This window comes from Apteryx mantelli, chromosome 19 (assembly GCF_036417845.1).
Source record: "Apteryx mantelli isolate bAptMan1 chromosome 19, bAptMan1.hap1, whole genome shotgun sequence".
NCBI lineage: Eukaryota > Metazoa > Chordata > Aves > Apterygiformes > Apterygidae > Apteryx > Apteryx mantelli.
The window spans coordinates 9,882,705-9,909,323 of NC_089996.1; the positions used below are offsets into that span (position 1 = coordinate 9,882,705).

The 26,619-nt window shown below is 45.1% G+C and overlaps 3 protein-coding genes across 3 annotated transcripts; 2 read left to right on the forward strand and 1 right to left on the reverse strand.

Moving 5' to 3' along the window:
* Window positions 1-4,330: 4,330 nt before the first annotated feature.
* On the forward strand, window positions 4,331-16,369 carry JPT1 (Jupiter microtubule associated homolog 1). Its single transcript, XM_013944107.2, has 5 exons — window positions 4,331-4,516; window positions 7,940-8,082; window positions 8,724-8,821; window positions 10,922-10,949; window positions 15,406-16,369. Exons 1-5 carry the CDS (start codon window positions 4,461-4,463, stop codon window positions 15,552-15,554), a joined length of 474 nt encoding a protein of 157 aa, XP_013799561.1. The 5' UTR covers window positions 4,331-4,460; the 3' UTR covers window positions 15,555-16,369.
* Window positions 16,370-17,374: 1,005 nt separating this feature from the next.
* Window positions 17,375-23,040, forward strand: NT5C (5', 3'-nucleotidase, cytosolic). The gene is made up of 5 exons (XM_067308209.1): window positions 17,375-17,642; window positions 21,378-21,478; window positions 21,563-21,623; window positions 22,469-22,583; window positions 22,668-23,040. The coding sequence occupies exons 1-5, from the start codon at window positions 17,460-17,462 to the stop codon at window positions 22,808-22,810; spliced, it is 603 nt and encodes a 200-aa protein (XP_067164310.1). The 5' UTR covers window positions 17,375-17,459; the 3' UTR covers window positions 22,811-23,040.
* Window positions 23,041-23,419: 379 nt separating this feature from the next.
* ARMC7 (armadillo repeat containing 7) lies at window positions 23,420-26,332 on the reverse strand. Its single transcript, XM_067308211.1, has 3 exons — window positions 26,039-26,332; window positions 25,780-25,923; window positions 23,420-24,435 (listed from the first exon to the last, which is right to left on the reverse strand). Exons 1-3 carry the CDS (start codon window positions 26,103-26,105, stop codon window positions 24,098-24,100), a joined length of 549 nt encoding a protein of 182 aa, XP_067164312.1. The 5' UTR covers window positions 26,106-26,332; the 3' UTR covers window positions 23,420-24,097.
* Window positions 26,333-26,619: the final 287 nt, after the last annotated feature.

Here is a 26,619-nt window from a genome sequence, read left to right on the forward strand (position 1 = left end):
CAAGAATATTCCTTTCTAACACCTTCACTTCATTACTTCCGAGTCAGACAATGTAATGTAAGTACTGTCATTATGTCTGTTGCATACTGGTTCTATTGTGACCATTACTGCAACATTAATGAAAAGGTATAATGTGACAGACTCAAAGAAATAATACTTTCTGTGCTTCAGCCAGTTGGAAACGATTAAATTTCTAAGGAAGAGCAATTCGTTTTCAAAGCTAAAAATGAAAAACTAAATGCTTCCTTGATGTTCATCTATTAAATTGAAAGTGAACAATAAATCGAAGGATTCTTATTAGAGTTTTAGATTGTCACCTCTTCTCAGCATGTTTGTTTCAGCTGGTGTGATAGGGTGTTCTGGAGTAATGAAAAAAAGAATTTAAAAGCATTTAAATAATTTGCATTATTTCCAATTGTATTGCCATTGTGATCTCATACATTTCAGTGTATGTGTTACTAAGATTTGTTCGCTCCAGCTGTTAGCTTGTTGCCAAATGGGGTGTGTTCTGATCAGTGAATAATTTAATCCTCTAGTTTATCTTGCTTTTGTACTCAGTGTCAGAATGGATTGGTAGTACAGCACTTCTCCCTAGTGGTTAGGATGTAGAAATGTGAGGATGAAGAGAGGATGGAAGACTGGGGTTTGACCCCTGTTTTTGGCTTTTAGTTGGTCTGAACCAAGATACTTAACTTCCGAGTCCTAGTTTCTTCACTAGTAGCGTGGGATTCATGCTTTCACTCTAACGTGGAGGTTCTGGAAGGTCTAGCTGATGCTTGTGAAATGGTTTGAGACCCTTTGAGAGGAAGAGTTTTCCCCTACCCCTAAAGAGTCTCAGTTTATGCAGAAGGGATCAAATGAATGAGGATGGTCATGTGAGTAGAAGAGATGACTGGTGATGCTACAAAAGAAGTGGCTCACTATCAGGAGAGATGCTAGAAATAGTGAAGGTTAGTGAAATGCTGTAGAAACACAGCACAAGTGTATTAGTTGGCTGAGAGCTGCAGTGGGAATGGTGACTAAGGGAAGAGCTGTGGCTTTTGACAAGGGATTAATCCTGATACAAGGGTGACTGGAGCCCTGGGGAAGGAGGAGGGTTGTGTAGGAGTGCAAAGAAGTAAGGTGTGAAATAGATTATTGCTCCTTAGTAAAGAAGTAATCTCCAGGGGGTTGTTGGGGCACAGGGCACCCTTTGTGATGAATTTTGTGCTGTTTGAAGTGGACTGGATGCTGAAACGGAGAATCTAAGCCATAGATCTCAATAAAGCAGATTTGTTGCCCTGAAATGCTCTTGAAGCATCATTTGCTTAAGAAAACTTAATAGTTTAACCAAACTTGGAAAAAACAAAAATAGGATGAAAGGAGTTCCTTGAGGACTCTGTTGAGACACTGACTTCCCCTTCTAGTGATACCTTCGTTTTATCACTGACGTAGCAATGCAATGGAGTACTCTGCCAGACTTAGCAATGCTGGAAGCCCAGACAAGAACAGCAGCAAGACTTGGGCATTCTGTCTTTTATGCTGCTAACAACTACGTCTGCAGCTTTTAGAAGAGTCTTGATACTGTGATTCATGCATCTTTCCCACAACTATAGCTTACTGTAATGAACTTTATCTGAAGATGTAGACAGAGGTACCAAAGCAAACTGTTGCAACTCCTGCAAAATACAGCATCAGTTTGGTAGGACAAACTGCTGAGCCTGTAGTATACCAGTCTTCCACTGAACTTAAACTACACTTCAGATGATAAAGTCTTTGGCAGCTCAGAATCCAGCTGTAACAGAGGCTAATAGCTTAGGCTTGCTTTCTGCCTTCAACTGTGAATGACCTAAGGGAAGAACTTATCAGAGGAGACAAGACTGAGTCAAAACCTCTTTTTTTGTACTATGCACTTGGGATAAAGAAAGAACGCCCTTTGTGACTGAACCATAAATAGCAAAGAGACTGATGGCTTGAAGAAACCCTTGGTCACGGGAGGATCATCAAGCTGAGGCTTTTCTCATGCCGATGGTATCTTTCCTTGCCTAACCCTGATATGTATTTCCTGGAGTGTTGTTCAGACTTACAGATGCTTTTTGCATTCATTGCAGGATGAGTTTCAACAACAGGTGGAGTTGTTTGGTGTCTGAGGTTTTCAAACAGCTGCTAAGAGTTGTTCTGGTCAAATGTCATCATCCTGGGAAGGATCACAAACCTAGTTTCCGTAGTGATCTTCACAAACCCCTTGATCTTGTTATGGGTAAATAATCGGCAAAGGAGCTTTTGTTTAAAGATTACCCTGCAGTCAGGACTGTCTCAGTACCTCAGAGATCAGATGAGGTCCCTAGGAAATGCTAAAGCTTTAGAGTCATAAAGCTGCATTTTAAAACTAGCTTTGTAAGGAGGAGTGAGTTTTTCTTCATCTTGGAAAAAAAATGGCTCTGTATGTCTCAGGGGTAGAACAGTGTTCAAACTTCAGTCAAATGCTGTGGATTTGAATAAAAAGCATTTAGATGAGAAAACACTCTTGAAAGTTCCCGAGAGAGTAGATGCTTACCTGTATGCAAGTAGGTATCATTTGACTTCTTAATGCCCAAGCCCAAGGGATGACAGAATTAAAACAGCAGTGTCATGTTGCTTAAAACTTCCCTTTAATCTACTTTTAAAAAGATTTGATGTGACAGAGTGTTCCCTGGGGATCTAAATAGTGTGGGAATTTTTTTTTTTCCAGTGTTTTTTATCGGTCCTGTGTTTGTGTAGTGTTAACAATTAAATTCTTTCCTGAGTTGTGTTAATATTAGGGCTGGTGATAATTCAGACACTTTACCTCAGTTGAGGTTGTGCAAGGACATGAATAGCTTTCCAGGCACAAAATGAACCATTTTCTAGAGAAAAGTGTTTTGGTGTTATTGATGCGAATTGGGAGGGGTGGCTAGGATGGACCGAATGGCATTCTTTCCCTTCCTCCCCTCCCCACTTTATGCAGGTACTAATTAGAATAACATTTTCAGTGGGAGGTCCTGATTCCTTAGCTTTGTAGTAAAAGTTGTGGAGGTGGGGAAGCATCTGTGTGTCCGTGAAAGTTGTTAGGAGTTCAGGATGCTCCTCGGTTACCAAGTCAAATGTAGATTTGATGCAGATGAATTACCAAATGTTGACTGTTGGCCTATGAAATATGTTAGTTTTGTGCTAACGCTTAGCAGACAGATCCATAGCAAACAAGCATGCAGCCTCATGCCTTTAAGCTACAGATGAGAGGTTTTGCTGGGGTGGTATGGGACTCCACCTGCCATGTATTTTTTTTGAATAATCCAGTGCTCCACTGTCCAATAACTACCTGTTATTAAGACCAGTGTTGCCTGTGACCTGGCTCCCCATGGAAAGGCACTGTAGAGATCAACCTCCTGATGAATCAGCGAGGTGGTTGTTTGATATTGCAGGTTATCTTATTGCCCCGCAGTGTTCTGCTTTGAGGTGACAAAGCATTTCACACGGTCCCTGTTGTAACAACACAGCCTGTTTTGTCAGGCTGCTGTTTCTGCGGTGTTGTGCAATGCCGGTGCTTTGAGGCGGCTCCGTGGTGGGAGACGGGGGCTGGCGTGTGGCAGCCCAAGACTGGGGTCACCACATCATGGCCTGCTCCTGCGGTGGCCTGGTGCGCGGACACCTGCCACCTTGTAAAGGCCTCTGTGCATGTCTTCTATCCGTGCTCTGAGGCAACAACTGGGCCAGGATTGGCTGGTCACCTCCAGGCATGGCCATGGCTTTGCGGGTGCGGGGTGGTGGCTCATGGAAGGGTGTCCTGGCTGGGTGCTGGTGGCCCTGTGGTTCCTGAGGTGTTGCCCTCATGGGTGTCAGGGCCTGGCGGTGTTGCAGGGGATGGTGTTGGGGTGAGGAGTGGCACAGTGTGGCCCAGGGGGGGCAGCCCAGGAAGACAGGGGCGAGGCGGGGGGTGGCAGCCGCCTGCCTTCCTTGTCGCACCTCTCCTCCCTGAGGGACCCTCAGCCCCCTCACAAGGGAAACGCCACCGGCACTTTTGTCTCGCCTCATGTGCGGCTAAGCCAATCGGAACTCGCCCTAGATGAGCGACAGCCCTCCCGCCAATCATCAACAAAGGGCGCCAGCGCCCCGGCGCAGCCAATCACCACTGAGCAGACGTATTTCTTCACCAATGAGGCTTCACGGATCGGGCAAGGCGGCACGGAATAGAGTGTGAGGCGGGCAAAAGAGCAGAGTGGCGGGTCTCGGACCAATGGGAAGCCGGGATCTGGTTTGAACCGTCCAATGAGTTGCTCACAAAGGGGCGGGCCCTAAAATGCTTATAAAAGGCGTGGCCGGTGCGGGCGGCGGCTGCAGTTGTCACCGGCAGCAGCAGAGGCAGGGCCAGAAGGGGGAGGGTGCTCTGGTCCCGGGACCGTCACTCCCCGCCGGCCTTTAACGGAGCCCTTTCCCCTTCCTCCGTCTCCTCCATCCCTGCCGCCATGACCACCACGACCACCTTCTCGGGCATGGACCCCAGTGGCAGGAACAGCTCCAGGTCCGGCAGGGCGACACTCGGTGGCCGTTGGGACCGTTGGGGAGGCGGGCGGCGCGCGGCGGGGCCGAGGGTGCTCGCGGCGGGGCTGTCACTGCCCCTCGCCTCAGGCCCCGAGGGCCCAGCGAGGCGCGGAGGGGGTTACCCGGCGCGGCCCTTGGCGTGGCGGAGGGCCTCCCCCCCCGGGTGCGGGGCGGTACTGGGGGAGCCCGGCTTCCTCACCAGCGCCGGCGGGGTCGGGGCGCCGGCCGGGTTTTGGGGCGCCTTGCTCGCCGTTTCCCGGCCGCGCGGGGCGGGCTGGCAGGAGGCGGAGGCGGGCCGCACCCACCCGGGGGCAGCGGGCTGCCTTTGGGCTCGGCGGGAGTCAGCTGCGCTGCCGGGGGAGGGGCGGGGGGGGGGAACGACAGGCTATGTCCTGCCGCAGCTGCCGGGGGGGGTGGCGAGCTGCGGGGGTGGGAGCTCGCTAGACCCACCCCGGGTTGCTCGGGTCTGTGTGTGTGTGTGTGTGTCTCTGCCTCTTGCTAACAAAGAAGGGAGGCGACTCCCTCCCTCCGTCGCTGCGCAGCCACGCAGCCGGATCACAGCCGGGGGGCCTCCGCGCCCCCTTGCCCTGCTCTCCCCTTCTGTCCGCCCCCTTCGCCCGTGTCCGGCTGTTAAGACTTTCTCCCTTGGCTCGGCGGAGCGGTCCCCGAGGCTTTCGCGTACTGGGTGGGGCTGGAGCAGGCTCCATTGTCTCTTCTCCGCGGCCTCGCTACCTGTTAACTTTAACGAGCGGCAGCGGATCCGCTTGCAGGGCGCTCGGCCGTCGGGTCGGGGCTTGACCCAAAAGACGACTGGTCGCGCGTTGCTGTGACTTGGAGGGCGGCTGGCTCTCGCTGTCGTCGGAGGTGTCCGTTTTGTTAAGCTCATTGTGCACTGCTGCTTTAAGTGGATTACCGTCGGCTCGCAGGGAGCATGCTCGGGGCCGGGGGGGCCCTGCCCGGCGCCCAGACCCTGCAGTCCCGCAGCGGAGGGCCTTTTTTTTTTTTGGGGGGGGGGGGGGAAAGCCGGCGAGAGCTGTGAAACCGCTGCAGATCGGGAGTGGGGGGCAGGTGCGAGAGCACAAGGGCGCTGCACTGAGGGAAGCCGCCGGCTATCTAGAAACAAAGAAAACTTGACAAGTACGTCTGGAAGAGATGCCTAGTATTTCTCTGTCATGCACGGTTCTGGTGAGCGTTGCGGTAGGAATAGCTGGCTTGGAGGGGCTTATGCTCCGCCTCAAGCCCTCGTGTCTTTTTTTTTCAGGGAGATTTTTGTCCTGACAAAGCAGATGCTTCCTGTTTGCTTTTAGCTTTTTTTAGTTTAGTTTTATTTTATTTTAATCTTTGCAGCAGGAGTGCTTCCTGGATGGAGCTGTGGATGGGTTTTCAGTATATGTCGCTAGGTATCAGGTGCAATTTTAAGAGCAGTTCTTTGCTTGAAGTGTTAACCGTTGCTTCGATGGAAGCACGTTGCAACACCTCAAGCTAGGGAGAGGTTCCTGATAACATCTGTCAACCTTTAGCTGGGGTTGACCAGAACAATTATTTATATTTAACAGTATGTGAGTGATAATTTTTTTTTTTTTTGCTTCAGTTGCCTTTTCTCTTAATTTCATTAAGACTATCTATGGAAACCGTTGTGATGTCAAAGTACTGGTTCCACTGCTCTGGTAAAATAAAGGTGATGTAAGTTGTGAGAGCAAGCCCTCTTTTGAGCACACTACCCTTCAAACTAGTAAATGCAACAGATGTGACTAAGAAAATAAGCCTTCTATAGAAGGATGCTTCCTCTGGGGAAAAATGTAATGGAGTAATTCAACCCCATTGTACAACATCCCTTATTTCAGAAAGGAGGAAAGCAAGTCAGCAAAAATGTTCTAGGATTTTTAAAATGTATTATGCAGACTACTGGGATCCTCCCACTAGCTTCTGAGCATTATAAATTAGATCTTTGGAGAGGAATTTTGTAAGGAAAAGTATTTTGATAGTTAAATAACACTGAACACCCATGTAAAACAACCTTGTGGGTTTTGCTTGCTGCTGTATTTTTTGAGTTTGGCAGGCTAGAAAAGTGTTTTTCTTTAAGGTTTGGGTTTTTTGTGTTTTTGTTTTTTTTTTTTTTGCCTCTTGGATGCAGTGGGCACAAAACCTCAACAAACCTGAATAGCATTACTGATGGTGATAAAACTGTAAAATCAGACTTTGTGTTGAGCTAGTGGGTTTGATGTCTAAATGAACTACATACCATTTTCTACTGTGAAGTTGTTACCTTTTATTGATTTTTTTTTTTTTTTTTTTTTTGAAAGGGGAGGAAATGTACCCCTTCCCAGCTTGTTTTGGACTCATTTGAAAGCATTGGATGCCTTGAATGCGTGGTTCTGTTGGTATGCTCATATCTCTCTGACAGTTGGGATAGTGCTCATACAGTCTTATGAATTATTATTCTCCTGGCTATTCTCTGGCTTCACTGGCTAACATATCAGCCTTAAAAAGATCTCATGGTTAAGAAAACAAGGTCTGAAGGACTTTACCTTTCAAGAACTTGTTTTGGTGTTGTTTTAGTTGATTTCTGTAGGCTGAAGAGTAACCCATAATATAGCTTGTTAAGTATGAGATAGGCTTCTTTTGTAGCTATCTAATAGATCACTGCTAGATTTATGTTTTATTTCTGGAGCTTTGTACACATGCCTCTCCTTATGAGCTCTAAAACAGCTTAAAACTGTTTAATTGCACTTTTTAATTTCAGTCCAGTAACGTGCTGCAGACTTGAGGGTTTTTCAGACGAAACAGATCTAGACAGAGGCTGGAGCCCAGACATCAGTGGTGCAACCAGTACTTTGGCTCATAAGCCAAACTTCAGTCTTCACTGCACTGCCAATCTGATGATTAACATTAGCTTTCATACAGCGCTCTCTCTCTCTCTCTCTTTTTTAGGGCTGTTCATAGTTGGCAAGCTGAATTCTGACATGCCCATATATACTTTTTTTTTTTTATCAGCATCTGAAGATTAGTAGCAATTCTTTTTGACACTGAGTGAAGGAAAGGCACAAATGGAGCATGAGACTATTTTATTTTTGATAAGTATCATCAAAGAGCATGAAGAGTAGTGGTAATACAGTGTCTGGATTGAATATTGGCAAGCATTTTACTTTTATAGTTCAAATTATGCACTGAAGACATGACATAACTGGTGTTGTTTGTTAAAAGCCAATGCATAATACGGTAGTCTCAGATTGTTTCTGTTTGGGCAGAATTTAGCCCATATGACTGTAGTCTATCTGTTACAAGAGCCAACAACGTTCTCTTTGCTTTTTAACCTTGTTTTATATGTTGTTTATATGATACTTGATAATGGCAATGGTATAACCCTTGAAATACAAAGTGGTAAATCAGAATCTTTCTCTAGAGTACTGCGCCCTCCTGGTGGTGGGTCCAACTTTTCATTGGGTTTTGATGAGCCAAAAGAACAACCCGTGCGAAGGAACAAAATGGCATCCAGTATCTTTGGACCTCCTGAAGAAAACCCACCTTCTTGGGCTAAATCGTCGGGTAAGGATGCGATACTTCATTTCTGTATCTGCTGGCATGCATTAATTCATTTTGGGTATTGGCCTGAAGCTGCTGGAGGCTGAGTATGGAAACCTGAGTTTGGTTCCTACTTGGAAGTTTAGTGCTGTAAATGATGCCTACTTGCAAGGGATTTTTCTCTTTATTGTTTCAAATTACTTCTAGAGTGGTCATTTATTATTATTATTTTTTTTAGTCAAGTTTTAGACATAGATGTTGCAAATAAATAGCCAAGGGAGTTGTATTTTGGATGCAATCGCTCCAAGGTTATCAAGTTAGAGTAGGGTGAACTTGTCTCCTAGTATGCGGAGTAAGGCTGATTGGTCTTGATTAATCGGAAGTATAGCTGTGTGCTGTACTTGCAGCTGGGATTCAGCTTCCATTTCTGCTGAGCACTTCCAATGTGGCCTTGGGACCCTACCTTCCATCTGTCTAAATGATACCCTCCACCAGATGAGACGCTATTGTAAAACAGTAATTTATGAGTCATTATCTAAAGGCCCAGAACAGGATCTCGGTGTGGTAAGGCTTTAATGCAACAGAAGTGAGACCTTGGCTATTTATGATCTGCTTTCCCAGTAAGTTTATCTTGCAACCTGATTGGAATCCATCTCTGCTTATAGGGGCTAAGCCGGGTGAAGTCAGAGAAGACTGTGAATCATCTGGACCACAAAGAAGAAGCTCAATGGATGCAAACTGCGGAGACTTTGTAGATCCGAAGGTCAGTACATTAACTATGAAAAGGCTGAAGATGTGTCACTTTCCTCTCTATATGTGATTGCTTAATCACTGGTGTTTGCACAGTTGGAAGCGTGTTGTAGCATTTGAAGCTTTATTGTGCCTTACTCTCAAACCTGTTCTTTTCCTGAAGGTTCCCTCTTCCATATGATGGTCCCATAGCATGTTGGTGAAATGTTGGAGTTTTTTTAAATGAGTGCTTTCTAGAGTTCTTAACTCTTCTTACTGATGGGACAATAATGAAGTGGCATGAAATCTAGCTTTAGTCATATGTGTGTGTCTGGTTTTGGGTTTTTTTTTGTTTGTTTGTTTTTCCAAACAGTAATCACCTACAATTAACTACATGTGGATATGCTAATTTGCAAAAGACTATTGGTTTCACATCCCAACAAGTCTTTACCTCAGTAGCATGAATGCTTATTTTAATTCTGCCACTGCCCTTAGTAATTAACACATCTGATGGTATTATTATGTAAGCTATTTACTTGGTGCCAATATGGAGCATGATTTGTACTGTTAACATGGGTTATGCTTGATGTACAATGAGATTTTGTGGGGGGGGAAAAACAGAATGGAGAGTAGTAATTCTTTATAACACAAGAAAACCTAAAGGGAACCTAAGGAAACCTAAAGCAGGCTGCATTTGCATAAACAAGTTCTAGAGAGAAAAATGAAATCCTGGTGCCTTAAAGCTGTCAAACTTTAGCTTTTCTGAAAAGAACTGGGAAGGTGAATTATTACTCTCAGTGCCTTTTGCCTCATGGATTATAAATAACAAGTTTTGTTTCGAAAATTAGCACCAATCACTACTTTAACCCATTTTGGTATTAATGGACTCTTTGAGCCACAAAATTGTTTTTTTTGTTGCATGAAATGTCTTGTTTCAATTTAGCAAACATAACAGTGAGATTAAATTTATAGCTGCTACCACACAATAATAAACTGTTTAGTCTGATTCTATTATCTACTTAATTGTATTAAATACTCTGTGGCCTGCGGTTCTCAGCTTTGCAAACACGATTCTTGTAATGCAGAATACTTTAATTTTATTGCTCAGTAGTTACAGCTATAAACAGCAGAAGCTAGAACTAAGGTACTATAGTCCAGTCTGAGATTTAAGGGAACATATTTACACGAGATTTCTGACTACTGCAGTTCTGTAATACAGTTAACAATGTTAAACCTTTGAAAGTTGATAAAACCTCCATGACAATGAGGAGCCTTGGGTGCTGCTGGAGGACTTTGTGTCTGTGGGTCAGGTAGCAGTCTGTATTTGAACAGATTTAGGTAAAAAATGTTTAGCTGCTTATGTAGTGAAGGAAACTTTATCAGCCATATCGCTGAAAACTGACTTATTTGACAAATGAATTAAAATATCCTGGATAGGACAAATGTTCTTGGCCTTACTTACAGATAAATGTTTGGTGTTGGAAAGAGTTGCTTAGTAGAAAGGAAGGGAAACTAAAATATTTGCAACCATCAGTAGCTTACAGTATAACTTTCTTGTCGCTGCTTCTTGGTGGTTGCAACCTTTTGGTTACTGGTCAGTACTGCCTAATGAAAGATGCTAAATATGATAAAGTGCCCTTGCCCACCGCATCCTTCATAGTGTGGGAATAAGAAGCAAACCAAATGTTGTGGGTAATCTCATGTTGGGATTACTTAAGCAGTACCTTTCTGATTAAACTTAAAAAAAAAATATATATATAATATTATATATATTTTATATATATATATAGAGAGAGAGAGTATGTTCTCTGCTTTACTGTGGGTAAATAATGTTTGATGAAATTAGTCACTCTGTAAGAATTAGTGCTGCCAAACCCATAGTATTAGTCTGCAGAAATATGTGTGCAGAACCCACCATGCTACTCTGATACCTGACCCAAGAGTCTGTTGTTCTGTGACTGTTTCATTTAGTCTGTTGTTCAGAAAGCCCTGCTAGATGGAGCAGTGTGTCTGACCAGCTCTGCCTGTGTCACCACTGCTTGCTTGGTCATAGACTGGAGTATTGAGCACCCTCTCAATGGAGGGGAAAACACATTATGAAGTTTAAGCTATAATGTTTCTCTCTCTCTTCTAGGGAGGAGATGGTGTTGTTGAAACTTCTGGTGAGTAACTCCTTTGGACTGTCTAAAAGCCTTTTGCAATTATGCTTTTTTTGAAAGAGAAGAGGATCTAGGATAATGGAAATGATCATGTATTAAGAGGGAGATGGCTTGGGGCTGTCCCTTGAATCCTTCAAATCATTAGTGACCTGTCTACTTCAGTGGAAGTGTTAGAATGTGGACATGGAATGAAATGGCAGAATGCCTCTGTCGGTCATCAGGTTAAAAACAAGAACACTCCTGTTCACTTTTTTTTTGCCAGCAGCAGTTGGTGTCAAGATTTTTTTTTTTTTTTTTAAGTGCTAGAAAGCAAGGTGGATACCATCTTGCAAAGACTTTGGGTGACTGAAAGATCACTGTGATATTATAGTAGCTTGTAATTAAATAAAACAGTCAACTTCATAGCTTTTAGTATAGCAAGTTACCTCTTTGCTGCTGCCTACTGGTAGGGAAATAATCAAAAACAGCTACTGCATCTGAAAATATCTGCATTAATGAGCTTTTAAGTTCCTGACACTTCTTTTTTATGCTTATTTTAGCCAAGTAAGTGCATGTGCATAATTTCTTAAACAGAGGAACTTCCCCTTAGCACCATGCATGTTACTTTGAAGGTTTTTTTCTAGCTCTGAGGCTGGAAATCTCTCCTTTGTAAGATTCACATAAGAATAGCTTACTTCCCGATGCAAGGAATGTGTTTGTTGACGGAGTACTCTCTTTAGTGCTACTTTCAACACCTATGAGTTGTGGCAGATGACTGAAGCTGTTAGCAGTTCCGTATCCTGAAAGGACTTCTGCTGGGAGAGTGAGAATTTTTCCAGAACACTTTTTAACTACTTCTAAGTGATATGTGTGGCCAAAATAAGTCTTGCTTCTTTAGCAAGCTGTGTCTGTCTGACCTTAATTAGCACTGTAATGTGGGCTTTTAGAGTCTGTGCCTCAGGTAGGAGGATGTGGTTTGACAGTGGAAATAAACTGCTCTGAGGGCTCTGCTCTTGGTACATGTTTACACCAACTCACCATGGGGTCAGATGACAGCCTGCAAGCAGTGGTGTGGCAAGAAGAGATGGGGATTGGAGGAAACAGAAATTGGACTGCCTGGTATAACAATAGCTATTGACTGACACTTTGAGTACAAAATGATATTCCTGACTCCTGGAACAAGTTCTAATTTTCACAGGTAGAGTATTCATTGGCCTTTGGTTTGTTTCTGGTAGGTGACAGTGGAGGAAGTTCTTGTCAAGTAGGAAGTAAATGTATGCTGGGAGGTTGTCTGGAGTTGTGTGCTGCTGTGGCCATGACTGAAAATCATGTTTTTGAAGATGATCAAAATGAAATGAAGATGACAGGCAAATATTTGACTTGTGTACTTCCACTGGTGATACATAGGAAGGAATAGAAAGCTAATAGTTCCTTGAAATGGTGTTTGTGACAGATATCTGAGAATCTTGATGAATTGTTAAATTTATTGTTCCTTTTGATAGCTTGTATCTTTGCTTAATGGAGCATGGAGTCCTGTTGAGCTGGCTGTGTCATTCCACCACTTTATTCCTGCTGTGTGAAATGGCAGACATGAGTTGGTGAATATTCCACTTGTTGCGCATGTGATTCTTGTACTTGATGTTATATAGCTGTCTCCTGGGTTTCCCTTTTTTTTTTCTTTTTCATAAAAGGGACTGAATATACCTTCAAATAAAAGCTGTTTGCTTACAAGTTCACAGCATAACTAGTCTCCGTAACTAAAAATTGTTTTTCTTCTCAATTTGGCAATGATTTTCTATGTGTAGCTGATTATAAAACTCCCGAGTGTCAAGTGGGTGAAGTGTATTTATTAATCATATCTGTGTAGTGCAAGAAAGCCTGCTCCTTTTGCAGAAGTGTTCTTGCTTCCTATTTGGAAGCTGTGCATCAAGATTTCCAACTGCTTGCTGTATACACACTAACAAATTGACTCAGAAATTATATTCTTTCTGATAAGGAAAAAACTAACTTTTGATCTGATCCTATTGCCTTTATCATTTTAGTTATTAGGTTAGCAAACTGCCATAACTTAAATGGGAAGTACTAATGTGTGCATCAACTGGCTAAATGAGTCTCTAAAATTCGATAGAAACTACTTAAGGAGCCTCCTGTGATAGTAATTCTTGCTTCTGCAGTGATTCGGTGACTGCTGTGTACTTAATGAATGTGACTAGCTGAGGAGAACTAGACAGCGCTTGATGGACTGTTACCAATGACTGCGTTTACACGATAGACAAGATGGTGATGTCTGACGTTCAGTGGACAGATCATCACCATGAGTACTTCATAGTTCTCATAAACTGTCTGCTTAAAACATGGGACAATAGAGCATTCAGCGCTGTGCATAGTGGGCTTGGCCACAGTTCTGTTTGCTGAGTAAGCAGGCAGTGGTAAGCATGAGTAACAGAAGCTTCAGGCTTACAGACCTTAAAACTCTCTTGTTTGGTGTTCATTTGGGTTAATGATTCCAGTAAAGAGTCTGTATTGTAGATTCTCTCTGATTGCATGGAGACTATAATAAGCTGCTGGGGTGCTATGAGTTTATTATAAACATATGGATACAGGGGATTCAGCGGATGTAATGTGTGTGGTTTTTCAGAGTTTCTGATAAGATTCTACATCAAAGGTTATTAAAGAAACTGAGTTGTTATGAGATTGGAAGAAAGGTGCTCCTGTGGATAGGAAGCAAAGGGTAGGGCTTAGTGATTGCTTCTCAGGTTGGAAAAATGAGACAGGGGAATAGTGCTGGGACTAGTTTTATTCAGTGTCTTCATCTGTGACCTGGAAAAGGTAATGAACAGTGAAATCTCCAATTTTGTTGGTGATACTAAGCTCTTTCAAGTAGCCAAATGTGCTGACGGTGACAGAATCTCCCTGCCAGAAGGACTCTACTAAAGGTAGGCAGGCAAAAAGGTGGCAGGATAGACTTTGGTGTAGGTAGATGTAAAGTAATTCTTCTAGGGAAAAAATAATCTAAATCACACCAATTTTGTGTTCAGCCTTGTGTAACAGTTAACTCAAAGGTCTTTCCTGAGTCTTATTTCTGAAGGCTCTCCTTCTCCTGAAGTCTTTGGCTCAGCCTTTGGATGCAGCCAGTAAAATGTTGGATGTCATCAGGAAAAGAACTGAATACAAGGCATAATTTTGCCTCTATAAATAATAAGCCCACGTTTTGAGTTGTGCATGCAGTTCCTGGAATGGAAAGACCAGAAGGCTGTAGTGGAGGTAAAGAAGGGGCAGAGGAAGGTAATGGAAATGATCAAGGGGATGAAGCAGTTGCCTTAGGAGGAGAGACTAAAATGGCTGGGCCTCTTCAGTTAGAAGAGAAAGCTGGGGGATGGGGTGGGGGGTGGGAATATGGTCATGATTTACAAAATCATGAAGGCTGTGGTAAAGGTGAATGTGGAACTATTTCCCAAATCCTCCAGAACAAGAACTAGCGGTCATTTTGTGAAACTAAGAGATCTGTTAAAAGTAGATGAAGTACTTCTTCATAGAGCTGGTAGTAAGTTTCTGAAACTTGTGGTCACAGGAAGCTGGAGGTAGACAGCATCAGCAGGTATGAAAAGGGATAGAAAAATCCATAAGAGGTAGGCAGGAGGGAGCTTCCTTCAACTAGCGAAGAGATCCTCTCTCTTCCCCCCACCCCATCCCCAATTATCAGGAGGAAACTTAGTGCTTATTTAGGCCTTTGGCTCATAACTGATTGAGGTGATCTCTTAAAAATGTGCTGATGTACTCACTGTGCTCACTAATTAATTATCTATTTGTTAATGAAGTAGATTCATTAGTGATTTGCTGCAGTATCTAAAGTGCTTCCTGTGAAGGATTCCTTCTGTGTCCTGTCTTCACTTGTGGTCTTTTAGAAGTATTTAAAATAGATGAAACTGTCATGTGCTTATCAAGAAATGCAATATTTGAGCCTATCCATGCATGTTAATATGAATATTTCCTTGCCCATGTTCCATCTGAAGCCTCAGAAATGTGTGTCAGATACTCTTCCCTTCAGACTCCAGGTATTAAATTGGGAAAGTGATTCGAATTTGAGCTCTTGCTTTACAAGTACTGATGCTTCTGTGACTTGGTTTCCAGCACTTGTTTAGACTTGAGTAAAAGTTGTTAGGGTGGTCATATGCTGACTCATAACATATATAAGAGTTAATGGTAGCTGTTTGTCAAAAATAATTTGCTGGTTTCCCCTAATAGTAGCTGAGTGAATGTGACTCTTGAATGCCTGAAACCCAACTGTAAGGCATGACAGTCCATCTGAAAAATACTTCAGACAGCTGGAAATCTGTCATACCAGCAGATTACAACAACACTTTGAATGTGTCTGTAAGCCTGGAGAACGATTTAAAGGAGTTGATCTTCTGTCTAAGCCAGTGAAACCTCTGGCTTTCATCATCCATATCCAACACCTTAAAAGCTTCTTTTCTTCTAGAAAACACTGAGGCTGATGTAGAAGCTGCCCCAGGTCAGAATGAAGAAAAATCCCTGCCTGCTGCACCTGTTCCTAGCCCAGTAGCACCAGCACCTGCACCATCCAGGAGAAATCCACCCGGTGGCAAGTCCAGCCTAGTCCTCGGTTAAACCTTTCCCTTCCTGACTGTTTTGAACTCGTGTCTGTTTCTTTTCCCCATGCTTGTGAACTGCACAACTTGAGCCTGACTGTACATCTCGAATTTCTTTCATTAAAAAGAAGCACTTTATGTACTCCATCTTTTTTTAAGATCAAGGTTTTTTCCACTTCTGTCCTGTGTTCCCCCAGATCTACTGGAAGTGACATGAGTGTTTTCTAGTGATAGACTTGAGGGAAAGCTTTATGAGGTATAGTAATGTATTTCAAAGGAGAGTAGATTGGTTCTAAGTGTGCTTAGAGGGTTTTTGTACTGAGATTTTTAGAACCCCTTAGCTTTACAAGGGTCTAGAATCCTGGTTAAACAGGCCAGCAAACAATCAGCAAGAGCAGTCCCTTCTTCCACATGGGAGAACTGGTGATCCAAAAGACTTCACTGACTTCCTGTGGTAAATGCCTTGAGCCCTGCTGTGCCATATAAAGCATAAAGTGATTAGTGTACACCATGCTGCCTTTAACAAGAAATATCTTGATATTGGACTACTATGAAGCAGGGTATGTGCCAAATAGAGGGCTGATGACCAGAGCCGCCTGTCCTAATGCTAGGAGGGGATTTGGGTATACAGCAGACTTTATTCAGTAAAGGTGGAGCGAATCAGATAGATAAATAAAAGTTACAGGGCATTTTTTTTACAACTGACTCAATGCTGTGCATGATCATGCTGGTGCTTGACCATGAGGTGAAAATCTCATCCTTTAAAATGTGTGTTGTAATTTCACAAAGCTGGACTGTTGCTTAAAAGTAAATAATATAGAAATTTTGAAGCAGTGTTTCCTGTGTGGGTTTTATTTCATGGATTTGGTTTAGCTTTGTTCTCACTTGTCCTTGTCTCAGCCTACCTGCCTTAGCCTACTATAGGTGGAATGTAGCAAAAAGTGGGAGCTCTTGTACCTGACTTGAGGGCACCATCACACGCTATCTTCCTTTGAAGAAGAAAGTGTCTGACTTCTTCATTTTTATCTTCTAGAACAGAAATGCATAGAACATGAATTCAAGTGTTTTACTCAACATTTTTTCCCCTCAAGAAAATGGAGGAAATGGAAGTTTCTTCTCCTCACAGAAATAAATTAGACCCTAACAGAAGAGGGCGGTGGAACGGAGACCAAGCCTACTGTACTAGAGGGGGATCTGCTGCATGTCAAACCAAAGCACTTGGATTTATACAGAACTTGTGTGTCTGCCAGAGAGACTGTGCAGTCTTTGCCCCCAAAGAACAGTACCTAAAAATACTCTGGCTTTCCAAATAAGTTTTGGAGAAGCCCTAGCCCTAGGTGTTTAACCTGTAAAACTGGATTTGCTCTAGCATGCCCTTCCTCTCCTACAGCTGGGGCTGTTGTTCCTTGTAGCTGATACTAAATGCTCTATGGCTCCTGGGTGCATGTAAATAATGCCTACCTGTTTTCTGGCCTAGGAGGAAAGAAATAAAACTGTATTTCCTTTGCAAGTCCCACAACCAGTGGAACTTGTTAATGCTCCTTTGCAGTTAGTGAGACGTTGGAGGAGCTAAGCTATCTTTCCATCAGCTGTTGTCTTGATTGGAGCGCCAGGTCGCATCGCAACCACAACTAAGATTCATTACGAAGTTGCCCGAGAAGGATAAAGAGGCGTTTGCTCGCCAAGGCGTAGAGGCAGTGAAGGGTACGGCCCGCTCCCGCGTTCCCCTGCGGAGGCCGGGGAGGGGACGGGTCCTGGGCGCGCCCCCTGCTTGCGCTCTCATGCATATTCGGGCGGCGGAGGCCCGCCCTCCGCCTGCGGGCATCGGGGAGCCGCGGGGAGCCGGGGCAGCGCTGCGGCGGGTGGCTCGGCTCGGCTCGGCTTGGCCCGGCTCGGCTCGGCCTGGCTCGGCCCGGCCCGCAGCATGGGCAGCGCGGCCGGCCCCTTGCGCGTCCTGGTGGACATGGACGGCGTCCTGGCCGACTTCGAGGGCGCGGTGCTGCGGGGCTTCCTCTCGCGCTTCCCCGGGGAGCCTCGCGTGGAGCTGGCGGAGCGGAGGGGCTTCTCGGTGTGGGAGCAGTACCGCTGCCTGCGGCGGGACCTGGCGGTGAGCGCGGCCGCCGCGCCGCTTTGTCGCCGCTCGCCACGTGCGTGGCGCAGCGAAAGGGAAAGTCCGCGTTCAAAGGGGGGGGGGGGGAAGTTTAGCACGAGCAGGAAAGGACTGCAGTGTGGCTGGAAAATGGAGGGATTGCGCCCTGCGGGAAAAGCTCTCCCTCCCTCCGGGCGTGCGAAGAGATTCTCTTCTTCTGCAAATCGGGGCGATTTTTTTCTTTTTTCAGGCACACTACAAAGAGTTGTTTCATGCTAATAGTCTTAATTTGTATACTAATAATTAGTGACTTCTTCCAGGAGGATTGCCAGCCCTTTACAGAGAGACATGCGTGTGGGAATGAGTGGTTCTGTCGTAGAAATAACTGGATGAAACTGTTCACAGAACAATGTTTAGCTTGTTCATTACCTGCTCGTGAACTGTTCTCGCTATGCGGCAGTAGTAATAACTCACCTAAAGCTCTGAGCACTCTGCAAATGTTAATATGTCTCCCTAGCAGGGCAAGAAATATAGATATTATATATGGGTTTTATACAGCTAATAAAAGTCCCTATCTATGTCATTCCCTCTGTATGCGCTGAGAAGCAGAGTGCACTGTAGGGAAGTGAACTGGGACAATGTTATAAAAGGCTTGTGGTATACCCCACATCTGTGCAAATTGTTGCTGGTTTTTAACCACCATAATGTTTGATAATGACTGAATGGATAGCAGGGTCAGTTTTAAGGCACAATTAAAAATAGCGGCAATCTAGACTTCACCCTTCCTTCCTGCTACCACAAAACAATCAATAGTCTGTTAGAAAACTGAATGAATGCTGATCCAGACTCTCATATACTTTCCTGAGAAGTTCATTGCTGATTTTAAGATACTGGACTGAGCCTATAATTCTTTTATTGCTAAGAAGTGACTATTCACATCCATTTCTCTCCTGTTCCATAGCTAGGAATGGACTTCTGCAACAGTGTCACTTCCTATAACTTACTAATTATACTTTGTTAGTGCTTGGCAGCTGCCTCTTGAAACTTTAACTATTACTTGCTTTCTGTTTTTTTTTCTTTTCTATTAACATAAGTTGATGATTACTAATTTCACATTGTAAATCCTTAGACATTTTATTTAAAAAGAATTGTATTTAAGACTTTCTCTACTGTGCTTGCCTATCTGATCTCCTGTGTGTCTAGCAGTTTTGTTGATAGGGATTCTTGCCTTATCTAACAAGCATTTATAATGTAATATCTGGGCCCAGTCAGTTACAAAAAAAGGACTCAACATCTCTGGCAGTGGCAAGAATTTCTAAAATTATTGTACGTATTCAAAACAGGAAAGCTTAGGTAAGGATGCAAGTTCTCTAGCTTCACATTTAAGTTATCTCACTGATGGAAGTTTTAAGGGCAGATGTTCCGGTAAGTTTTCTTGCAGCTTTCTCTGAAGTCAGAAAACTAGGTTAAATCAACTACAGGGCTGATTTGATCTGGTAGCCCTTGTATTCATACAGCTGGCTTCCTGAGGCAACCTCAACATAAGGATAGTGGCTTGGCTAGGCCATGGGGAATTAGCAGGTGGTTCCTCCAAGGTATGACTGAGGTAAGAGAGCAGAGCAAGGGCGGGATGAGAATGAGGAAGAAAATTTTTACTTCCTTTTTCTATATGCTTCTTTTGGAGAACTGGCTTCTGGTTTTGTGACTGTCAAATCAAATTTCTTTTTCCAGCAAAGCCAGACTTTTGTGTAACATGGTGGAAAGTTGCCAGTTTCTGCTGTCTTTCTCTAGAATAAAAGAGCTTTCAGACGTAAGCCCTGATTCTGTAATTAAATCTCCTCGGAAAGAGCTCCAGGGAATTGTGGCTGAGATCCGTGAGGCTTTGCATGGAAACAGGTCTGGATAGATCTGATTGCTGTGCCTTCACCTGGACTCCTTAACCTCTTCTGATCTGCATGTGGAATCAGGCAATGCTTCTAAATTCCTGTCTGATGATATATGAGTATTTGTGGCTTTTGACAGCTGAGCGACTGGGCTCCATGATCTGGGACACTCATTTAATGCTGAGAGCTTCTCATTGCTGCTTAATTGAAATGTTTATGTTCATGTTCCACTGGTGATATAGAGCAAGGAGATCATCAGCTGGGCTATAAAAGCAGTCTTGTACAGTTTCTAAGCAAAGGCCACCAGCCTGCCTTTGAAGAATACTTACCAAGAACTAAGTTTTCCAAACTGTTTGGTGGCATGGGAACATAAGTCTTTAATGCTTGTGGAAAAATGCTAGCTTGACATCTCTGAAGTTCACTGTATGACCCCAGGAAAGGTAAGATTCAAACGTCTTAGGATAGAAGAGATATTGGAAGCTTAACCTTTCTGCCTGAGACTGAACCCTAGTCCTGGGAGTGCACTCAGCCCTTAATGCTGCTGGGATGGCTGCTGCTGCTGAGGGTGCGTTGTTGTGATGGATCGTGTGATAAAAAGAGCTGTCTGCTATGACCTGCACTGAAATGCTGTGATTTAACACAGGCCACTGAAAAGTCACTGGTTAGCAATTTTTTAAATTAACTGAACAGAGTTGGATTCAAACCAATGAACTTCCTAATAATAAAAGGTGCAAGAATGTCTTTTTGGTATATTAAAAGAATGAGGACTAGAAGCACAGTGCTGTCTAGAAGCACAGGAATTGCCTGGAAATACTGTTTTTCATTTTAGAGATTGAAGGTGCCTCTATATTGTATAATATTAAATTCCTTTTGTTTATCTTGTTGCTCTATTTTTGGCCACTTTAGCCTAGAAGAACATTGCTTCTCCAGAAATCTTGTTTCTCTTCTACTTAGGCTCACTTAAATGATTATAGCTTTAGAAATAACCTCCTTTCCCACTTGTTTGTCATTAGTGACTTGTCTGATTTATGTTGCATCCCACATGCATGCATCAGAGGCGGGTTTATCATCGAGGGCAAGTGGAGAGGGAGAAAAGGGACAAAGCTGTAGTCCCTTTAACTACAGCGTGAAGTCTGCTGTGTGCTCTGGGTCAGATGATGGGAGCGGTAGGTGGGATGCCCACTGCTCTAGCCTCACCCACCAGTGTCACAGCCGAACCCGGCCCCACTTAGGCTCACGGTGGACACAGTTCAGTTCACGAAGACAAAGGTTCTTGGGGAAGCAGAGGCATCTACCTTTGCATTTCCTGCCACGATGTTAAACTCTTTCAAAGTAGACTGTACTGACACATTACTGCACAGGAGCAGCAGGATTTAGGGATTTATCAGGGATGAGTGGATAGACGCAGGCACTGATAAATCCCTAAACCATAAGCAAATTTCAGTCAAATGTGAGAGAGGAGCAGAAGCTTCAAACTTATTTGTTCCTAGGATTTTCATGAGAGTTAGTAGAGAGGGACCTGTAGACATCAGCAAGTTGAACTATGAAATGAGGCTGCATTTGTGATGCTGCTCGTGAACTGCTTGTAGATACATAGCCAGGACCAGGTTCAGATCTGCCTCCTCACTCTGAACAGCCCATCAGATAGTAACTTCTCATTATTATGTGCCTTAGCTGGATTTATCCCAGAAACCTAAAGGTGAGAAATATTATAATCAACTATTGATACCAAGCATCATCTCTGTCTGTCTGTCTCTCTAAAATGCTGGCATTTGAAGGCTGTTATACACACTGGGTAACTGGACAACTGTTGTGCACAGAGCTCCGATAAAAGCATGTGCATGGTTAATTCTCCTTATGTCTCTTGCAGGATAAGGTAGCCAGTATATATGAGTCACCTGGCTTCTTTCTAGGCTTGGATCCAATTCCAGGAGCCATTGAAGCTATGCAGGAGATGATCCTTATGCAGGAGTAAGGACACTTTGTGTTATGCAGCCTTTTTATGTTAACTCACGTACTTTCCCCTGACTGCTAATGAGGGCTGTTTCTTTTCAGCACTGAGGTCTTTATTTGCACAAGTCCTCTCCGGAAATATGAGCACTGCATCCTGGAAAAGGTGGGAGAGAATTTATTTTACTTGTTTAATGCTGCTTTTGCAAGGCCTTGCTATTTCATACCACCCAAGTCAAAACTATTCATTTATAAAGATAGTGGTAGCCTGCTAAGACTGTCAGGCTGGATGTCTCCAAGTGGCAGCTGCTCAAACACAACATAAAAGTGTGGGACTTGGAATCCTGGAGTGCCACGTGATGCCACGTTTCACGCGACATGCCAACCCTGTTGCAAGGCATCCGAGCCCTGTGGTGCTGGAGCTGGAGTGTAACACTTCTCCTCCAGCTGCCTGTATCATCAGGTGACAGTAAAAGAGCTGTTGCAATATGGTCAGATAAGGTAAGCTTAACTTTCAGCATGTCCCAAAGGCAATGGGAAATTCCCAGGGAATTTCACATTGGAGAATCCTCAATTTGGAAAACCTTACTCTCTCCAAATCTGGAGAGCGAGATGAAAGCTAACCTGACAGATGCCAATACCGAGTAAGAGGAGGCTGCCATCGGAATTATTCTTGCCTTCCACTGGTGCAAGAAAAAAGGAGGGGACGTTAAGCACTTGAATGACTTCTAAATAGATGAGCACAATCTGTGTGCTCCTGGCAAGCTGCCACCGCAGCGCTCAAACTGGACAGTGGTTAGGCACGGCAGATGCAGTGCTGACAGAAGACTATTAAAACCACAGGTCAAATCAGTGTCCTGGGCCATAGCCAGACTGCAGGGCAGCGAGGTGTAGACACAGACTTGGGTTTGCAGGGGAGAAAATTGCTATGCTATGGCTGATCTGACTTTTTTAATGGGCGATATGAAAGTGGTCCGGTAGAATTTTCTATCTTATTTCTTGCCTCCACAGTATAAATGGGTAGAAAAACATTTGGGTCCTGAGTTTGTGGAGCGGATTATTCTAACCCGGGATAAGACCATTGTATCTGCTGACTTGCTGTTTGATGACAAGGATACCATCAGAGGTTTGAAAAGCTTTTGCATCACTTTCTGTTAGTTGGGGAGGAAAAAGCCAGCTAACTCCAGCTTTCCTCCCTTGCTCTCCTCAGGTGTGGAGCTGAACCCCAGCTGGGAGCACATCCTGTTTACCTGCTGCCACAACAAGCACATCCAGCTGAAGCCACCCCGCAGGCGGCTGCTGTCCTGGGCTGATGACTGGAGGGCAATCATGGAAAGCAAACGCAGGAAGTAATGCAAAAATGGGGTGCTGTGCTCTTCCCTTTGCCAGGGGAACACCCAGGTCATCAGCTGGCAGGGAAATCCATCCCCAGGAAGCAGAAAGCACTCTGACCTGGGCAGAGGTGCTCCTGGGGATCAGTTAGACTATGAGAAATGACCCACACTTGTTGTAAGACATACTGCCGGGCTGACTCCTCTCCAGGTTTCTGGAAAGTTGCTCTGTATTAAATTAGTTAATCTCTGTGTAGTTGTTACTGGTGTTTGATCGGTGTAGCTGAATAGAAACTATAAAAGACAATTGTTTGGGGTTTTTTTTTAAGCTCACTGGGAGTGTAGGGGGAGGACAGAAAGGAGAAAAAAAAGAAGTAAGGCTATGAAACGTGAGCAGACACAGTGTGTGCGTCTGCTGCAGAGCTCTGCGGTCAACAGCCAAACATTTTAAATTTTATGTATTTAGTCACCTTGGCTTTTGGGTTGCTTTTTGCATCATTGGCTGATAATGAAAGGAGGCCAAGCTGGCTTCAGTTTCTTGCCCACGTGCATTACTGAGAGTGGGTGAAGGCTGGGTTGCAAGTGCTGTAGAAAAATATTTATGTGCTTATACAAAACTGTTTACACAGCATTTAAGTTAATGTTTTATTAAGAGTAGGTTTTACAAGACAGCTGTTCTTGTGAGCCAGACTGCCATGAGCCATTTTTTTTTAAATCTTCACCTTTTTCACCAGTGATAATGAAAGAAATATAATTTTCCACTTCCTCATATCTAGCACAGCTATGACCTGTCCTGTATAGTGATTAACTAGCCAGCAGCCTATGGCATGATGATAGGATGCCATACTTAGTACCAAAGGGATATAATAAGCCTGCAAGTTGCAGGGGCAGGGAAACGCCTTCTTTCTTCTGCAGGAGGAATAAAGTTTATGTGACACTTCAGGATCATATAAAACCAGCCAGGAACTGGAAGGGATGTAAGTGGCCCAATAACATGAGCAGCAGAGGCTAATTGCTGGGAAGGGTTATCTTTGCAAGCTGGGTGCTGGGCTGTACTCATCAGCCCGCTCTCCAACAGCCATGACCTGTTTTATTATTATTATTATTTTTTAGTTTCATGTCAAGCCTGATTCACATTGTAGCATTGTTCCTTCCTCTGTATTAATATTAAAACCCAGCGCTGGTCTGACCATCTTCCCTGTTTAAAGTTGCTCTCACCACACTCTCGACCTGCTGAGCAGAACTTGGAAGGCTGGGAAGCTAAGAGGGAGGCCTCCCTTGTTAGAGCTCCAAGTCGCTCTGGGCAGCCTCAGTCCTTCGGGAGAGGAATCCCCACTGCTGTGTGTTTGCTTAGATTCCTGGCCTCTTCCACTTGGAGAGGGGTGCAGTAATCCTCAAGGAAGACCGTTGCCAGATTGCTTAGCCTTCTGCTGGCTGAGAGAGAGAAGCGAAGCATGCACTCCACCACGGGGAGGGCCGTGGTCTGCTGGCGCGACTGCGGCGTCGTCAGGTACATCAGCGTCGTGACTGCCGACATCACTGTCTCCTCGTTGGAGCTGGACAGGCAGTTTATTACGGGCTCTACCCCGTTTGCCTCCAAGATGTAGTCTTTGTTAGTTTTATCCAGGCACAGGTTACAAAGACCACCTGAAGCACAGCAAGAGAATGTCTGATTAATGCAAGACATTCTTCTCTCCACCCCCTCACCTTTTTCAAACAAAGATTTAAGTCTGCTGTTACAATTAGGATCTTTTACTCTTTCTTACAGTTGAAACTACCACAATTAAATCTTTGTAATGCACCTACTTGGTACACATCTCATTTCCTCCCGTTTTGTTTAAACAATTGTGCATGTCATTCTGGAATAATCAAGTGGCAACAGCCTGACTGTACTCCACAGCTTTATATTTATTGATACCAGTACAGTTTTGGTCCTGAACAATGCTAGACACTCAGTACACTTCTGAGTTGTCCTCATGTGACCTCATCTTTCCTTCTTTTTATAAAGTGACACACAAAAATATTTTTCCAGAGCAGTAAGAGGTAAACATGCTAAACCTTAAAGATGTTGAGAATTACAAGATGGGATTTTAAATAACCTCTTTTTTCCAAACTCAGTGTGGTAATGGAAAAAATGGAAATGCAATTGTGCAATGATGCTGATTTTGCTGATTCCTGTTTTCCAATACAGAAATAAGCATCCAGACTGGCTGTGAGAATTGGTTGGAAAACTGTTAACTGCTCCTGTGCTACATTTTCTCAATTCTTTCTGGAGATTTTCCACCAGAACACTTCTCCAGTATGGCATTAGAGGGCACTGTGCTTCTGGATGTAATGTCTTCCATAGAATGAAAAATATCTTTATCACTTGATCCTAAATGTGGTTACAATCCAGCAGTTTATGGCAGATGTTTTAGAAAAACAGAGAACAGAGCTACTAATATTAGCCAAGAGGCCGACAATATTAGTACTTGAAACTTTAAGGTGCAGACATAACCTGGTGTAGCTCAGTCAACAAACCTCAGAAATCAAATGTATTTAATATCATCTCATGGAATCACTCCCAATTAGGATCCGGCCCCTTTGTGTTTATTTAGAGCATGATGAATCACTGCAAGGCGATTCCTCAGAGGGTTTATTAAATTATTTGGAACAAGCAGTCTAGCAGACTGGCTGTCAGCACTAGGATGGGAATGCTGGATCTGTGCGTTACACCGGGCAAAAGCTTACTAGGAGACATTTGGGTAAGAAGTCATTCAGCTAGTGTTTTCTTCTAGTATTAAAAAGAAATTGTTTTACAGAAGATCTTTTTTTAAGAACCGCGACTACACTAAAATGTCGGGGAGAGGCTGCCATTCGTTTCCCCCCTCAACCAGGGCCTATGGCTGCAGCGCCCCAAGCAGCGCGGCCGGTACCTGCCGCGGGCCTGCGCGAACGGCGGAGGGAGCGGAGCGGCGGGGCCAAGGCGGCACGGCGGGGCCCTGCCCTTACCGATCGCGAACTCCACCAGGGCCTCGCTGTCCTCGGTGAGCGCATCCAGGAAGAGGTCCAGCACCTGCAGCTGCCGCAGGTGCCCGTAGTTGCGGGGGTCGTAGGCGAAGTTGGCCAGGTTGGCCAGGACCTGCTCCTTGGCGTCTGCGGGGCAGAAGCGGCGGGTGAGCGCGGGAGGAGCCGGGCAGCAGGAACCGAGCGAGCCGCCTCCCCCCCCGCCGCCGCCCCCCGAGGAGGGAAGGGGAGGGGAGGGGGTCACCTGGGCTGTCGGTCGCCTGGAACTCGGTGACCAGCGCCTGCAGGTACTCCAGCCGGCCCAGCTCCATGCCGGCAGGCGGCCGCCGGCCAGGAGCCCGCCGCGCCGCGCACCGCCCTCAGCCCCACCGCCCGCCTTGGGGCGGCTCCTGCCCGGCCCCGCGCAACATGGCCGCCGCCCCGCCCTGCCTTCCCCCCCGCATCGGGCGGGGCGAAGGGGTCGCCTCCGCCTGCCGCCCCTGGAGGGAGGAAGGGAGGGCAGCAGGCCGGGCCGCGCCGCCTGTCCCGGCAGCGGGGAGCGAAGCGAGGCGGGAGGGAGGGGAGCAGCGCGGCCTGGCCCAGCCCGGTCCGCCCCGCCCCTGCGCGCGCCGCGGCGGCGGCCATCTTGGGCGCGAGGCGCGGCGGCCGTTAACGGTTCCCGGGGCTGCCGCGGCGTGAGGGGCGTGAGGGGCGCCGGGGAGCGGCCGCTCTGGCGGGGCTTGAACCCCGGCAGGCAGGTGCCTTCTCGGCGTGGTGGCGTCGCGGGCGGCCTGCAGGCGGCCCGCTGCTTGCGGGAGCGGTTCCTCCCCTGTGCGCCGGGCTGAA